Raw genomic sequence first — 16,426 nt, 5'->3', positions numbered from 1 at the left:
GAATGCGACAAATTAAAACCCAGATTACTTAACTTAAGAGCCTGGCTCCAAATAATATCATGCAGGTACAAGCCACACTGTCAAATGACTGCTCCATGGGTGTTTAACAAAATTTCAGTTATCAAGGTGGGCTTTACAACTGTTAACAAAGAACAACATTCCCCCAGGGGGCTCGCCACTGTGGCGAGTTCATGCTTGGCTACCACGGGGGCCCAGCCTTTGCAGCACTTTTTCCCTTCCGTGCAGCATATCTATCCCTTGCTATTCTTTTTCCCCCTCCCTTGGGGAACGTGTCTGGGATATTATTGGGAATGTTCTGCATTCTGTTGCTGACCTGCGAACAGTCTCAACTTTCTTTTTGGCTTCTTTTTCCTCTCTTCTTTTCCCTTCTCCTCTCGTTGTTCCACTTCGGCTTTTGAGGATCCCCTTTTTTCTTCTTCCTCCCTGTGCGCTCCTGAAGGCCGGCCCATGCATCTGACGCATAAAAGGTGACTGGGTAATGTGTAATTCCCAGCCGCAGGTCAACAGGTAGGGTTCGCACGTACCCTCTGGTACAGACCAGGCCCAGGGAGGGGTGAGTGCCTGAGCTGTAACCTTCCCAGATTGCCCATTGGTCCCTCCGTCAGGTGTTCGGGAGGTGTGACCTGAGGTGTGAACAGTCACCTAAGGCGGGTGTGCCCCCTTGCGTAGGTGGCCCCCAGTTGGAAGGAGCGCATCATCAGAGATGCTGGAAATCATGGGGGATTTCCTCACCTCACTCATCCTCTCCATTGACGTCGTTGAAACGAAAACGTAATGAGGCTACTGATTTGAAGACCCATCCCGCTGCACCGCAGTTCCATGTGGTATCATGTACTGAAGATGGTCAGTCCTTCGCTATGGTCAATCTACTTATTATTCAGAAAGGTGTTGATGCCATTGCTGGCCCTGTGAAATCCTGCTCTCATTTATGGAATGGCACTTTGCTTTTGGAGACAGCTTCTGATATTCAAGCACAACAACTGTGACCTCAAATTTGGCTCTGCCCAGTGTCATGGTAGCATCACCGTCCCCCCATCCCGCTGTGCAACAAACAATCAAGCTCTTGCCTCAAGGGGTGAAGCTACCCACTACACAACTGGCAGGCAGGAAAGGCCGTCCCTCCAGCCAAAGAACACCCTAGTATTCCTCTAAGCAAAAGGGCTCGAAGAAGTCCGCTGAAGACAAACGGTCTTCCCCTTCACCAACTCGAAGATCCTGCTCGACAGTGTCACCACATGATCGCTTAGCCTGGCAAGCCTCTGTCTGGCCGGTGTGCACCACTAACCGTTTTCCGTTTTTCGGCATTGGACTCCACCGACCGACCGCACAAGTATGCCGATGCTTGTGTGGACTGGACCCCATGGAGCAGGATCCTTCTGCTTCTGTGCCCTGTACTAGCAACTCTCCACTGGCTGTCCCTCGGCGGACACTGAGTTGACACCCCTACAGCTCTTCCTCCTCATGACTATCCTCCAATGTAATGTTCACAGGCTTTGGTCCCACAAAGAGGATTTACGGCTGATTCTAGCATCGCAGCATCCCCTTGTACTTTGCCTTCAGGAAACGAAATTGCGCCCTCAAGACCACTTTGAGCTTCCACTTTACTTACAAATTCGTTTTGACCTTTTCCCTGAGGTCGGCATCCTATCTCATGGCGGCGTCATGCTGCTTATACGGGATACCTTCATAGTCAACCCATCTCTCTGACTACCTGTCTTCAAGCTGTTGTCGTTCGCCTGTTCCTTCCCCATCTGACTTTCTCCCTCTGTACCATTTATGTACCTCCGTCCTTTGATGTCACCAGGGCTGACTTCCTTCAGCTCTTTGGGCAGCTGCCTCCACTGTTTTTACTACTCGGTGACTTTAATGTGCGCATCCTGCCCTTTGGGGTTCTCCCAGGACTTGCCAGAGAGGTGCCCTCTTTGCTGACATTCTTAACCAACTCAATCTCTTCTGCCTTAACACCGGTGCACCCACTTTCCTTTCTGACTCCTTGACACCTATTCCCATTTGGACCTATCCTTTTGCACTGCCCAGCTTGCCCATTGTCTTGAATGGTCCATTCTTTCTGACACCTACTCGCGTGACCATTCGCCATGTGCTCTCCGCCTGCTGACTCCTACCCCATCCACATGCATGCCCAAGTGGCAGCTTACTAAGGCTGACTGGCAGCTTTACTCCTCACTGGCGACCTTCGCAGAACAAGATTTCCTCAGTTGTGATGACCAGGTTGACTATCTCACAAACGTTATCCTTACTGCTGCAGAGCGTTCCATTCCTTGCACTTCCTCTTTTCCACATCGTGTCCCATTCCCTTGGTGGACCGAGGTATGCTGTGACGCAATTCGCACACGGAGACATGCTCTCTGCGTTTTTAGCCACCACCCTATGTTGGAAAACTGCATTCATTATAAACAAATGCATGCAAAATGTCGTTGAGTTCTTCGGGATACCAAAAGAGCTAGTTGGATTTCGTTCACTAGTTCTTTTAATAGTTCAACACCTTCCTCTGTTGTGAGGGCCAACCTCTGGCAGCTCTCTGGAACCAAGATTCATTCCCCCATTTTCGGCCTGACAGTACGTGCTGATGTCATCGTGGATCCTGTTGCTATCTCCAACGCCTTGGGCCACCATTTTTCAGACGCTCCGAGCTCTTCTCACTATCACCTTGCCTTTATACATAGGAAATGAGTGGAGGAGGCTCGGGCGATACCCTTCTCTTGTCTGAATCGTGAGTGCTACAATGCTGCCTTCACTATGACTAAGCTAGATCATGCTCTCAGTTCATACCGGTCCCCCATCCCAGGGCCAGACACTATCCACATTCAAATGTTGCAGCACCTCTCTCTTGCGGGCAAGCACTTTCTGCTTAACACATATAACCGCATCTGGGCTGAGGTCACATTTCCTGGATGCTGGCGTGAAGCCACCATCATCCCCATACCTAAGCCCGGTAAGAACAAAATCCTTCCTTCTAGCAATTGCCCCATCTCTCTTACCAGCTGCGTTTGCAAGGTGATGGAAAGTATGATTCATGCTCGGTTGGTGTGGTGGCTCGAATGCACAGTGTGGATTTCGAGCGGCATTCTGCAATTGACCATCTGGTTACTTTGTCCACCCACCCATGTCATGAATGGTTTTCTGCGGAAATCACAGACTGTGGCTGTGTTTTTCGATTTGGAGAAGGCCTACGACACCTGCTGGAGAAATGGTATCCTTCGTACTCATTACACGTGGCGCTTCTGTGGGCGCCTGCCCTGTTTTCTTATGTCATTTTTACAAGACCGAGTTTTCAAGGTGCGTGTGGGTTCTGCTTTGTCGGACACCTTTATTCAGGAAAGTGGTGTGCCTAAGGGTTCCGTCCTGAGCGTCATCCTCTCTGCTATCACCACTAACCCTATCATGGCCTGTCTCTCGCCGAGGGTCTTTGGTTCTCTTTTTGTCAAAGATTTTGCCATGTATTGCAGTTCTCCACGGACCTGTCTCACTAAGCAGCGTCTTCAGCGCTGTCTTGATCGTCTTCACTCCTGGAGCATTGCCAATGACTTCTGCTTTTTCAATGACAAAACCATCTGTATGAATTTCTGGTGGCACAAATGGTTTCTCCCACCATCTCTACATCTTCGGTCTGTTGCCCTTCCGTTCGTTGACACTACGAAATTCCTGGGTCTCATGCTCGATAGGAAACACTCTTGGTCCTTCCAAGTCTCTTACCTGGCAGCCCGCTGTACACAGTCCCTCAATGTCCTATGTGTCCTCAATGGTACTTCTCGGGGTGACAATCGAACCACCCTCCTCCATTTGTACCGGTCCCTTGTCCTTTCGAAACTCGACTATGGGTGCTTTGTTTATGCATCTGCATGCCCATCCCTTTTACACTGTCTCAACACTATCCATCATCATGGCATCCATTTGGCCACGAGTGCCTTTTACATCAGCCCGGTTGAGAGTCCGTATGTTGAAGCTGCTGAGCTACCACTGTCCTACTGCCGTGACTTCCTCCCCAGCACATATATATGCCGTTTGTCTGCCATGCGTGGCCACCCTTCCTGTGCCTCCTCCTTTGATGATTCCTTAGATCGTCAATATGGGGTTTGTCCCTCTTCCCTGTTACCTCCTGGCATCCGCTTTCGCCACTTGCTACGGCAGCTTAAACATCACGCTACCTGCAACTTTCCCCCTGGGTGTGAGCCCTTCACTACCTTGGCTTCATGATGCGGCCCATGTTAACCTTGGCCTTCATTCGCTTCCTAAGGACACTACTCCAGCCTCGGTCTATTTCCTCCAGTTTCATGACCTTCACATGGAACTTAGCGATAGTACCTTTGTATTCACTGATGGCTCTTGGAATGACTGTGGGGCCAGGTGTGCTTTCGTCATTGGCACCCTTGTCTTTCGATATCGACTTCCGACCCCCTCCTCAGTACTTACAGCTGAGCTTTATGCCTTGTATCAGGCCACAGAGTACATCCGGCGACACAGCCTTCATAGTTGTGTCCTCTGCTCAGACTCACTCAGCACACTCCAAAGTCTCTGTGCTCTGTACACTGCTCATCCCTTAGTGCAGCGGGTCCAGGAAACCTGTCACTTGCTCACTCTTGGTGGAGCCGATGTCCTATTTCTGTGGCTCCCTGGTCATGTCAGTCTGCCAGAAAATAAGGCTGCTGATGGTGCTGCCAAGGCTGCAGTCCTCTTACCTTAGTCCGCAGGTACCTCTATTCCCTCCGATGATCTCTGCATTGCCATCTGTCAGGAGGTGGTGTCCCTGTGGCACCGCCAATGGTCCTCCCTTCATGGGAATAAGCTTCAGCTTATTAAGCCTCTCCCGGCACCTTGGATGACTTCCTCTTGGCCCTCCCTCCGGGAAGAGATTATTTTAACTCAGCTGCATATTGAACACTGTCTTTTTAGCCATTGTCATTTGCTCAATGGTGCTACCCCATCACTTTGTATTCATTGCGCCTAAATTTTAACTGTCCACCACTACCTGCTGGAATGCCCTTTTTTTTACTAATTTACGTTCCACATCTGGTTTGCCGCCTGATTTATCAGCTGTTTTAGCAAAAAAAAAAGCACGGGCTGTCGCCCAAGTTTTCCTTTTTATCCACTGAAGCAATATGGTGAAGGCCAGTTAATTTTTAGTTTTGGATCTCCATTTTTGAATGGTGTCTTTTTTAGCCCTTTTTCCATGTGCCTTGTTTAGATGTCTCCTATTATTTCCATTGGGACTGACATACAATCGTTTTCCTTGTGGTGGTGGTGATTAGTGTTTAACGTCCCGTCGACAACGAGGTCATTAGAGACGGAGCGCAAGCTCGGGTGAGGGAAGGATGGGGAAGGAAATCGGCCGTGCCCTTTCAAAGGAACCATCCCGGCATTTGCCTGAAGCGATTTAGGGAAATCACGGAAAACCTAAATCAGGATGGCCGGAGACGGGATTGAACCGTCGTCCTCCCGAATGCGAGTCCAGTGTGCTAACCACTGCGCCACCTCGCTCGGTCCGTTTTCCTTGTCTCTGTGTTTGCATCCTATAGTTTCAACTAGGGCACATATGACCTTAGTTGTTTTTTGCACCCTAAAACAAAACAAAGAACAACATTTGGGTGGGAATATCTGAAACATAGATTTGTTACCACAAGGAACCAATATAACTGAAACATAGGGTATGGCCTTTGTGCACTTGTTATGTGCTATAGCTATTGATTCGACTGTTAAAAAAACACAACCACCTTGAAGTCGTAGCACTGTTCAAAATTCGACATGAGAATAAACATAATTTGGCTTTCAGATGTAACCAGGCTACAGGAACAATATAAGTAGTGCAAAAATTATCATTGCTTTCTGGAGGACTCGTATGGCAGGATACCAGAATAAGAATAATTGACAAGACTCCCACAATAGTCTGCCAGAATGTCACCAATTCATTGCAGGCTCCACAAGAGTCCACTCCACAGAATTGCAAAATAGCACACAGTCTCCTGATCTGCTCTTCAGTCTGCTGTTAGAGCCCTTTGATACACACATGCCTGTAGCAATGGGAAACCAGAGCAAGCCACCTTAGATACACTACAGCTGACTGTCCCAGCACCTGTCGTCACAGACCGCATCACACACAGCACCTCACAGGGAGCCACCACACAACCCACGGTGCTACTCTCCATGCCAAAACCATGGCAGTGCACATGAGCCCAAATAGCTTCCAGCTCACTGCACAAGAAACCCTCTGACAGGAAAATTTTGAGAGAACAATCAAGTTATCCATGAACTTATAAGGCACAGCAAAACTATCACAAAAAATTTGATAAAAGCAAGCTGGACCTTTCAGGTGTAGTGAAAGAAGAGATTGCAAGGGAAAGAATTAAGATAAAATACTTTGTGCAGCTGGTAAAGGGCAGAGTCAACAAATTTGGCAGGTAGCTGAGCAGAGAATATAGGAGAGAATTATCACTGTAGACTGAACTACTGCTTACCCACATAAAAAAAATATTGATAGCGTGTGAAGTGTCAGGAATGTTGTAGCAGGACGTAGTTCTTATAGTTTTTATCTTCAAACAGAGGGGATAGAAGTATGCCTGTAGCCTGCCAAGCACCCTATGATTTGTGACTGACGGTACTTTATGTACCATGTCGTTACCTCTCCCCATCTCCTTCGTTCCTGTCCCTTTTTGTGTAAATGATGCATGGGAAGAAGACCAGTCAGTAAGCTTCCACAAGAGCTACAGTTTCTCTAATTTTTACCTTCACAGCCATCCTGCAACAAATGTAGAGAAAAGTAATGGGTTTCATTACTCTTCTCAGAATGTACTGTATTCCAATTTTGACAGTAAACCCTTCTTTGAACCACAGCATCTATCTGGTATATGCCATTAGAAAATAATGACAATTTCTATGATGTTCTTGAGTTTCCTAAGCCAACCTGTGACAAAAATTAATGTTCTTCTTAGGTCTTTTCTATCTCTTCTGTTGATCCCAAACTGGTGATCTATTCTCAATAATCAATTGAACGAGCTCTTACAAGCTACAGCCTTTATATGTGAGTTATATTTCTTTAGGATTCTCCCTTTCAATCCCATTCAGGCATCTGCCTTTCCTATATTTAGCTGTACGTAGCCGTTCAAGTGAAAATCACTCCATGTCCGTACTCTCATATATTTAATTGTTTTTACTGTTTTCAGTGACTGGTCATCAACTGTGTGACAAAAAACTAATGACTCGTTCCACCTCCAACCTTTACTTGTTTATGCGGAGGATCAACTGCCCGTACCTAAATCAGTCATCGATCCTTTGCAGGTGTTTCTGTACTTCACTATAATTTTCTTGTGTTGTGATTCCAAGAACAGCTTTATTCATCAGCTCAGAATCCATGTTGTTTCCAAAAGAGAACGTTTTTGGGTTTCAGGAAGATCTTAATACACTAGTGCAAAACATATTCCATAATTATAGAACAAAATGACCTTAGTTTTATGTGTTTATGTTATTATCATCTATCCAACAATCATTCTTGAAAATCAAGGCAACATGCACTTTCTCCACACACACGTTTCAATACCACCAATTCTGGAGCACGTTCTTGGAAATCTTCCATAAACGAATTGATGATAATAAATGACAACGGGTTCCCCATTGAAATTCCATCTGTCTGTTCATAGTACTGGTCACTGAATAAAAAGTAAGTGGAAGTCAACACATGTCAAAATAGGTTCATTAATTCATCACCTAGCTGCATTCGCAGAAGTTTTTTGAATATTTTATACACCAGGAGAAACTCAGGTTTTATGGAAATAATATATATGTTGCTCTCCAGAAATGGGGGTTAGCCCTGAATGAAACTACTTTCCAATAAATAAATTCTTCAGTTGACAAACTTGTTCTTGATTTCAGGGATTTATGATTATTATAATAAGACACTGACAAAATATAGGAATCATACTTCGTTTTCCACTTATTGCATGAATTGTCAGTTGTTTGCCCATTACATTTGCTTTAAACAAACATAATAAATATAGTTAGGCTTGGAGAGACACTGCTTTAATATTTTAAACAGCTGTCTCAGTCTTTCTACATATCTGCTCTGTATTGAATGTAAAATATGTTTCAGCAGACCAAGATCCGCTCTAAAAGTTGTTTCAGAATGTTTATCATCTTGATTATATTTTCCTCAGATTATAGTCAATTGCATTCCTCAACTTTATTTTACCTTTGGGAAATAAGCAATAATAATTGCCTTTAGTATTCATGTTTGTGATGGTATATTCCACTAACAACAGAAAGCCATGTGCAGCTAAAGATGAAAGTGTGACACAGTGACAAACATATCTCAGAAGAAAATATTGAACATCAGCTTTTTTAAAAAAATCATTTGGTAGTTGTGCAAAAGTTTGCAGGAAAATAGAAGAAATAAAGTTGCTTAATAGTTATAAGAAGAAGACAGAACCTCAGAAACCATTATTCAGAGACAAAGTTTTTGGAAACCTGCTGCAGAATGGTGGGCATTTTCCTTTCCCAGGCTTACATTACTTTTTACAATCACAATTAAGAAAATAATTATTGTGTTTAACCTTTACAGTCATCTTAGATTCAGTCATTTCTGTCAGTAAATAACGTATCTTTTATCTGTAGGTATTTCTATACAAATATTTCTTTCTCTTGAACATAATGTTTAAAGTATTCCTAATATTCTCTTATTGTCTCATTTTAGCTGAACCAACAAAGAGGGTGAAACTGAGTTCAATTCCCATTAGCAAAAACTGGACGTTTGGGAAGGATGATATTGATGAGTTGCTGTTTATGTTGGAAGTAAGTACAATCATTTTATTTAGAATGTGAAGGAAATGCTCTTCTGTTTGTATGTAAAACTGTGAAAATGAAAAATGAACAACTCTAAATATGTAACAGGATCATGATATTTGCATGGGTCACTGATAGAGGACAGCAAAGGCAATGATTCAAAATGAACTGCCATGATCAGATTAAAAACCATTAACTGAGCATGAAAATTCTAAATTAATAACTATGGCATTTGACTTGTTGGATGGCAACGGCTGCTCTAAGGCGGATACAGCGGTCGCCACAGGTCACCGAAGTTAAGCACTGTTGGGCATGGCCAGAACTTGGATGGGTAATCGTCCTGATATGCCACGTGCTGTTGACAATTTTCTCTTTGACTTTTTGGCAGAAGGGACAAGAGGGGTGGTGGTGTAAATTCCTTGATCAGCCATCTTTGCACCAATGTCCTGAATTATGTTCCAAACCTCTCCACAGTGTTTCATGAAATGAGGGTATGTGACACTGTTGATGGTGATCCCTCCGTCAGATGGGGACATTACGCACACCTGCCCCCTTGATGCTCTTCAAGACAATTATGCTATGAGTCAGCACTGGGTTTGACCCTCTTTCTTCTCTCATCATCTGCAGCACAAATGTGACACTACACTACACTACACACACACACACACACACACACACACACACACACACACATGTATTACAGTCACCTACACTTAACAAATACACTTACACACACAGGGATGTTCCAAGATGGCCGCCGAGTAAGTGACGCCAGAAACCATTACCAGAAAGTTAAGTGATTTAGACAGGAATATAATTTAGTTTAACACTGACAACAAATTAAATACGTGCATTAGTGTATCGTTTAGTCTTGCCGTTAAAGGTTTGACTTTTATTTGCGTATTTTTTCAGAAAACACGAAAAGATCGTAACTTCGCGAAGTCGTGCTTAGGCTCAAATTTTGTAAACGTGTTTGTTTCTTGTTTCAAGGTAATTTAACTAGTTTCTCGGTAACAAATAAGTAAACTACCGTAAATAGCGTATAACTTCATTGTTTTAATACAGATTTCAGAAAAACAGCGTAACTTTATATCAGAAACTTGCCTATATACATTTGTTTATAGGCCTATTCTCGTAACGTTTTTGTAGAATCAAAGTTAAAGTATCTCGTTTAATTGCCCTTTTTTCATTCCATCGAGTGAAATATATAATAAATAGCGTATACCTTCGTTGTTTTAATACAGATCTCAGAAAACCAGCGGAATTTTAAATCAGAAACTTGCTTATATACATTTGTGAATAGGCTTAATTCTTGTAACGTCTTTTTTGATTTTCGGTAATTTAATTGATTTATTCTAGCTAAAGTATTATTTTTGCCATGAGTGAGAAGTGCCTGACTTGCCGTAGAATTGTTAGTTCCGGGGTTTGGTGTGATGGATGCAGTAGTTTTTTTCACTGGGGGGACTGTAGTGGCGTGGGTGTTGGGAAAGTGGATCAGGCTCATCAGTGGTTATGTAGGATTTGCAGCAGAGATAGGAAGATAGTGGAACAGGAGGGGAAAATTGCTGCCCTTCAGGCTGAGCTAGATCAGGCTAGGGAAGATCTGGACAGGTTAAGGAGGGAGAAGGGCAAAGAGAGGTGGGAAGTGGCAACAGGTAGCAGAAGGAACAGGCCTAGAACTAAGTCTGACAGTTTTGTGGTGAATGTCAAAAATAAGTTTGACCTGTTGCTTCAGTTAGAAACTGATGAGCCTCAAGCAGAGGTAGGTGTAGACAGGACACAACAAACTTTCAATAGGAAATTGAAAAAGAATGTAGGAAAGTCATCGAAAAGGAAGAAAGTTTTGTTGTTAGGCAGTTCTCATGCCAGAGGTGTAGGCCAACTTCTGCAGGAGGAATTAGGACCAGAATACCAGGTCACAAATTTTTTCAAACCAAGTGCTAGTCTGGATCAGGTGACAGAGGATTTAGGTTCACTCTGTAAAGGATTTACCAGGGAAGACACCGTGGTTATTGTGGGAGGGCCAGGGAACAGCATCGACAGAGATCCTGGGTACAGTATAGAGTGTGACCTGGTAAAGATTGCGTCGGCATCGAGACACACCAATGTTGAATTTGTATCTGTCCTGAGACGCCATGACCGGCCTCATCTGAACTCTTCTGTTGGGAGAGTTAATTTGGAGTTGGAACGGCTGCTTGTGTCGGGTGCGGGGGCTCATATTGGTGTGGTTCCTGTTGATTATCTCAGTAGGTGGGACTATACCAGGCACGGCCTACATCTCAACAGGAAAGGGAAGGGGAAAATGGCTGGGGTAATAGCTGGAAATTTAAGGGGGGGGAGGCACTGCCATGAATGGTAAAATACCAGTGGTTACAGGTGTTGGAGCAGCACCTTTTTTAGGATAGGTAAGACAGAAAGATGTCAAGTTCTACGAGAGGTCAGGATTGAAACAAATCTTCAGTTTAGGAAAGAAATTCAACAGCACAATTCTAGCACATTGGATCACCAATCACAGCTATCAATTATAAATTTTCACCAATCACCAGAAATTTTATCTCCACCAAGTTGTATCTCAGTCCTAGGTAATTGCATTGATGAATTAAAGTCACCCAACCCAGTTGACATAATCTGCCTCTCTGAACACCATGTGACCACTGGTATAGGAACTAGGCCTAAGCACAATGAGAAACTCAGACAGGAGAGTACTGCAAATGTTAGAATAAGGAAAGGTTCTCATAAAAGTATAATTAAAAATAATGTAAGTATATTTCATCAAAATATTGGGAGTTTAAAGAATAAAGTAGATGAGCTTCTGGTTTGTTTGGAAGATTTAGAAGCTGAGAATGAAATAGATATACTATGCCTGTCTGAGCATCACATTGTTACTGATATGGATAAGGTAAATGTAAGTGGTTATAAGCTCTCTGCACATGTAATGAGAGAAAATATGGAGAAAGGAGGAGTTGCCATATATGTCAAAAGTTATCATTGTGCAAAAAGTATAGAAACAAAAAAGTTTTGTGTAGAGAAACATATAGAAGCATGTGCCTGTGAGCTTAAATTAAATAAAGGCACAATTATAATTGTAACTGTATATAGGTCCCCATCAGGAAATTTTCATCTATTTCTGAAAAATTTGGACTCCTTGTTGTGCTATCTGTCAGACAGGGGGAAGCAAATTATTATTTGTGGGGACTTCAATGTAGATTCTCTGAAAGAGGGTAATAGGAAAAATGACGTTGAAGTATTACTCGGTTCTTTCAATTTGACACCCGTTATTGATTTTCCTACTCGGGTGGTAAAGGATAGCAGCTCACTGATAGATAACTTCTTTATAGACCAAGATAAGTTTAACCAGATAAATGCTCAGCCTGTTGAGAATGGTCTTTCTGATCATGGTGCACAGCTAGGTACGATATATGACATAGCTCCATTCAGCAATACTAAACAGTCCTCCAAAGTAGTACGTTCAGTCAACAATTTAACAATTGCAAATTTCAGGGAAAGCCTACAGCAGCTAGACTGGGACGAGGTGTACCGTGAACCTGATGCCAATTTAAAATATAATTTATTTCATGACATTTTTGTAAATGCATTTGAAAACTGCTTCCCCAAGAAAATAGTTAAATATACTCGTAAGAAACCTTGTAACAAACCATGGCTTACTAAGGGTATAAAAATTTAACCGGAAAAGGGAAATGTATCTGACAGCAAGAAAGAGTAGTGACCCAGAAACTATCAAAAATTATAAAAACTACTGTGTTATATTAAGAAAAGTTACTAAAAAATCCAGGAGTATGTGTATCATGTCTGAAATCAGCAACTCTGATAATAAAATTAAAACAATTTGGAATATTATTAAAAGAGAAACAGGTCAACCAAGAGCAGAGGAAGACAGTATTACCATCAAATTGAATGAAAACTTTACGAACAAAAAGTCAGAAGTTGAAAATATTTTTAATAATCATTTTCTAAATGTTGTGGATATAGTAGGATCCAGGTGTTCATTAGAAGATGCTAGGCTGTTAATGGAAGAGGCCATACCTATGCAATTTGATACAATTGAAATCTCACCCACTTCTCCCTCTGAAATTAGGAAAATAATAAACTTGCTTAAAAGCAAAAACTCACATGGAATTGATGGCATTTCCAGCAAAATACTAAAAGCTTGTTCTCAACAGATAAGTAAGATTCTCAGCCACCTGTGTAATAGCTCTCTGGAACAGGGCATTTTCCCTGATAGACTGAAATATGCTATTGTTATACCTTTGCATAAAAAGGGGGATAGATCTGATGTCAACAATTACCATCCAATCTCCCTTCTAACAGCTTTATCCAAAATTTTTGAGAAAGTAATGTATTCAAGAGTAGCTTCACATATCTGTAAAAATGAAGTACTAACAAAATGTCAGTTTGGTTTCCAGAAAGGTTTTTCAACAGAAAATGCCATATATGCTTTCACCAGTCAAATTTTGAATGATCTGAATAACCGAACACCACCCATTGGGATTTTTTGTGATCTCTCAAAGGCTTTTGATTGTGTAAATCATGAAATTCTGCTAGACAAGCTCAAGTATTGTGGCATGAGTGGGACAGTGCACAAATGGTTTAATTCGTACCTAACTGGAAGAGTGCAGAAAGTTGAAATAAGTAGTTCTCGTAACATGCAAAGATCAGCACATTCCTCAAACTGGGGAACTATCAAGAATGGGGTTCCACAAGGGTCAGTCTTGGGTCCTTTGTTGTTCTTATTATATATTAATGACTTGCCATTCTATATTCATGAAGAGGCAAAGTTAGTTCTCTTTGCTGATGATACAAGTATAGTAATCACACCTGACAAACAAGAATTAACTGATGAAATTGTCAATACTGTCTTTCAGAAAATTACTAAGTGGTTCCTTGTAAACGGACTCTCACTGAATTTTGATAAGACACAGTACATACAGTTCCGTACAGTGAATGGTATGACACCATTAATAAATATAGACCTTAATCAGAAGCATATAGCTAAGGTAGAATATTCCAAATTTTTAGGTATGTCCATTGATGAGAGATTAAATTGGAAGAAACACATTGATGATCTGCTGAAACGTTTGAGTTCAGCTACTTATGCAATAAGGGTCATTGCAAATTTTGGTGATAAACATCTTAGTAAATTAGCTTACTACGCCTATTTTCACTCATTGCTTTCATATGGCATCATATTTTGGGGTAATTCATCACTGAGGAATAAAGTATTTATTGCACAAAAGCGTGTAATCAGAATAATAGCTGGAGTCCACCCAAGATCATCCTGCAGACATTTATTTAAGGATCTAGGGATATTCACAGTAGCTTCTCAGTATATATACTCTCTTATGAAATTTGTTATTAACAACCAAACCCAATTCAAAAGTAATAGCAGTGTGCATAACTACAATACTAGGAGAAAGGACGATCTTCACTATTCAAGATTAAATCTAACTTTGGCACAGAAAGGGGTGAATTATACTGGCACTAAAGTCTTTGGTCACTTACCAAATAGTATCAAAAGTCTGACAGATAACCAACAAGTATTTAAGAAGAAATTAAAAGAATTTCTGAATGACAACTCCTTCTACTCCATAGAGGAATTTTTAGATATAAATTAAGAAAAAAAAGAAAAAAAGAAAAAAAAATATTTAAAAAATAAAAAAAATAAAAATAAAAAATAAAGAAAAACAAAAAACACAAAAAAATAAAGTTGTTATATTAACTTAAGTATGTTGTTAAATTAACCTAATTATGTCATGTATTGGAAAATTCGACTCGTTCCACATCATTACGAAATATCGTATTCATGATCCATGGAACTAGTATTAATCTAATCTAATCTAATCTAATCTAGCTCTCATACTTCATGATGTGCCCTTCAGTGTCTCCCAGCCATTCATGCCATGAGACTTTACTTGCTGGCTTAGTGGTCTGTTGTTTTGAACATCACACTAGCTTACTAAATGTTACAGACCTGTTAGAATGCTGTTAATGACTGTGAAGCAAGCAATGACCTGAATAATGGATTATGGACCTTTGGGAGACTAGATAGTTCTTTTGAACAGCTACCTCACAAGTCAGACATGAGTTAGGTGTCTGTATTCGTGCAAGTAATCCAAGGAAGGTACAGATTCTCATTGCCCTCATTTTGGATGGCAGTGTGCCTGGACCGTCAGAAAAAACTAGCTGTCATTAGTGATTGCACAATGACTACAGTGCAAATTAGTATAAGTGTTCTACCGAGAGTATCAGCAAGACCTATCTGGGACTGTTCTCAAGAAGCTAGACTAGGAGCAACAGTTCTACCTGTAAAGCTTCGTATCACTCATCATTACCTGGCTGCCCACCTACTATGGTCTAGCAAAAGTCGCAGCCTGATGGATAAATTCCACATAGTTGGTTTTTGTGGTAAGAAAAATTCTGCCTTGTGATTAGCAATGGTCAGTTGTGATTGCAGTATCCATCATTAGAGTGATGAGCACTTAAGTGTGTAAACTGTAACATACAGAACTAACTGCAGGCATCATGGTGGGGACTGAGGGAGGAATCATCTACAGTGACTGTACCACTGATGTTTGCTGAGGGTAGACTGAAGGGCATAGTATATGCTGAGAGCATTACCCAGCTCATTTTAATGTCATTCCCATAGTGTCAGAAAGATGATCTCTCACAATGGGACAGGGACCACACAAACACTTCTCATTTCATACCCAGTCAACTTTCCAAGATGTTACCCTCAAGTCATCTTGTTCACCAGACCAGTTCATTATTGAGTTCACTGTGGGGCATGATGAGACAGTGTCAGGTTTAATCTGCATTGATAACACTGTCCCCTGACTATTTCATTCATTCATACATCATGTTATATAAATCTTATTTTGAAGGACAGCCTTGCAAGATACGGAAAAAATCAAATTGTGTTTCATTTGATGGAAGCAGTCACTATAGATTATTGCTGTAAACTATACTGGCAACAAATGGAAGTAGGGGACTTATGACCACAGCAGTTGAGTCCCATAGTGCTCAGAGCCATTTGAACAAATGGAAGTAGGGAACTTATGACCACAGCAGTTGAGTCCCATAGTGCTCAGAGCCATTTGAACAAATGGAAGTATAGGAGAACGTTTCTGAAGGTGCATGTGATACATCTTTGCGTTATTGCATTACTGCTTAGCATACTGAAATTGTTGGCCAAGAGAATCCGTCCATAGCAGTGATTTTTACTATATTCTGTAATCTGCATATTTTAATAATAAATCTTAATTGTCTCAACATGTTCATCTTTCATTTTCCAGTAGTATGTTTAGTCAGCAGTTTTTATGAGATGTTTTTAGTTAGTTATGCTTTCTGTGTTTTTCATTACTTTCCAATTGTCTTCATTAAGGTAATGTGATACTTATTCCCATGTTTTTATGAAATTTTAGTTGTTATTTTTACATATTCTATATTTGTTAAGTTGTTCTATAATTTTTAAAGCTGGACTTGCATAAATAAATAAGGCATTTATAACAATAATGTAAATTCCTGGGTGTATCAAAATGTAAAATAATAGAAAGGCAACCACTTGCATACAGTGGATCAATGCATAATGGAATACAGCATT

General features: G+C 41.4%; 1 protein-coding gene across 3 annotated transcripts in view; it reads left to right on the top strand.

Moving 5' to 3' along the window:
- LOC124605473 (mismatch repair endonuclease PMS2) overlaps positions 1-16,426 on the top strand; it is a 153,941-nt gene that overhangs the window by 122,200 nt on the left and 15,315 nt on the right. For 2 of the 3 annotated variants that reach the window (XM_047137181.1, XM_047137180.1), the window contains one exon: positions 8,720-8,817. In XM_047137181.1, coding sequence (XP_046993137.1) covers positions 8,720-8,817 — 98 coding nt within the window. Of the gene's footprint in view, positions 1-8,719; positions 8,818-16,426 lie in introns of those variants that run through there. The other variant, XR_006978649.1, reaches the window with a different exon arrangement.

The sequence above is a fragment of the Schistocerca americana genome, chromosome 3 (genome assembly GCF_021461395.2).
Source record: "Schistocerca americana isolate TAMUIC-IGC-003095 chromosome 3, iqSchAmer2.1, whole genome shotgun sequence".
In the NCBI taxonomy this organism is placed as follows: Eukaryota; Metazoa; Arthropoda; class Insecta; order Orthoptera; family Acrididae; genus Schistocerca; species Schistocerca americana.
This window is presented reverse-complemented; position numbering and strand designations above follow the sequence as displayed.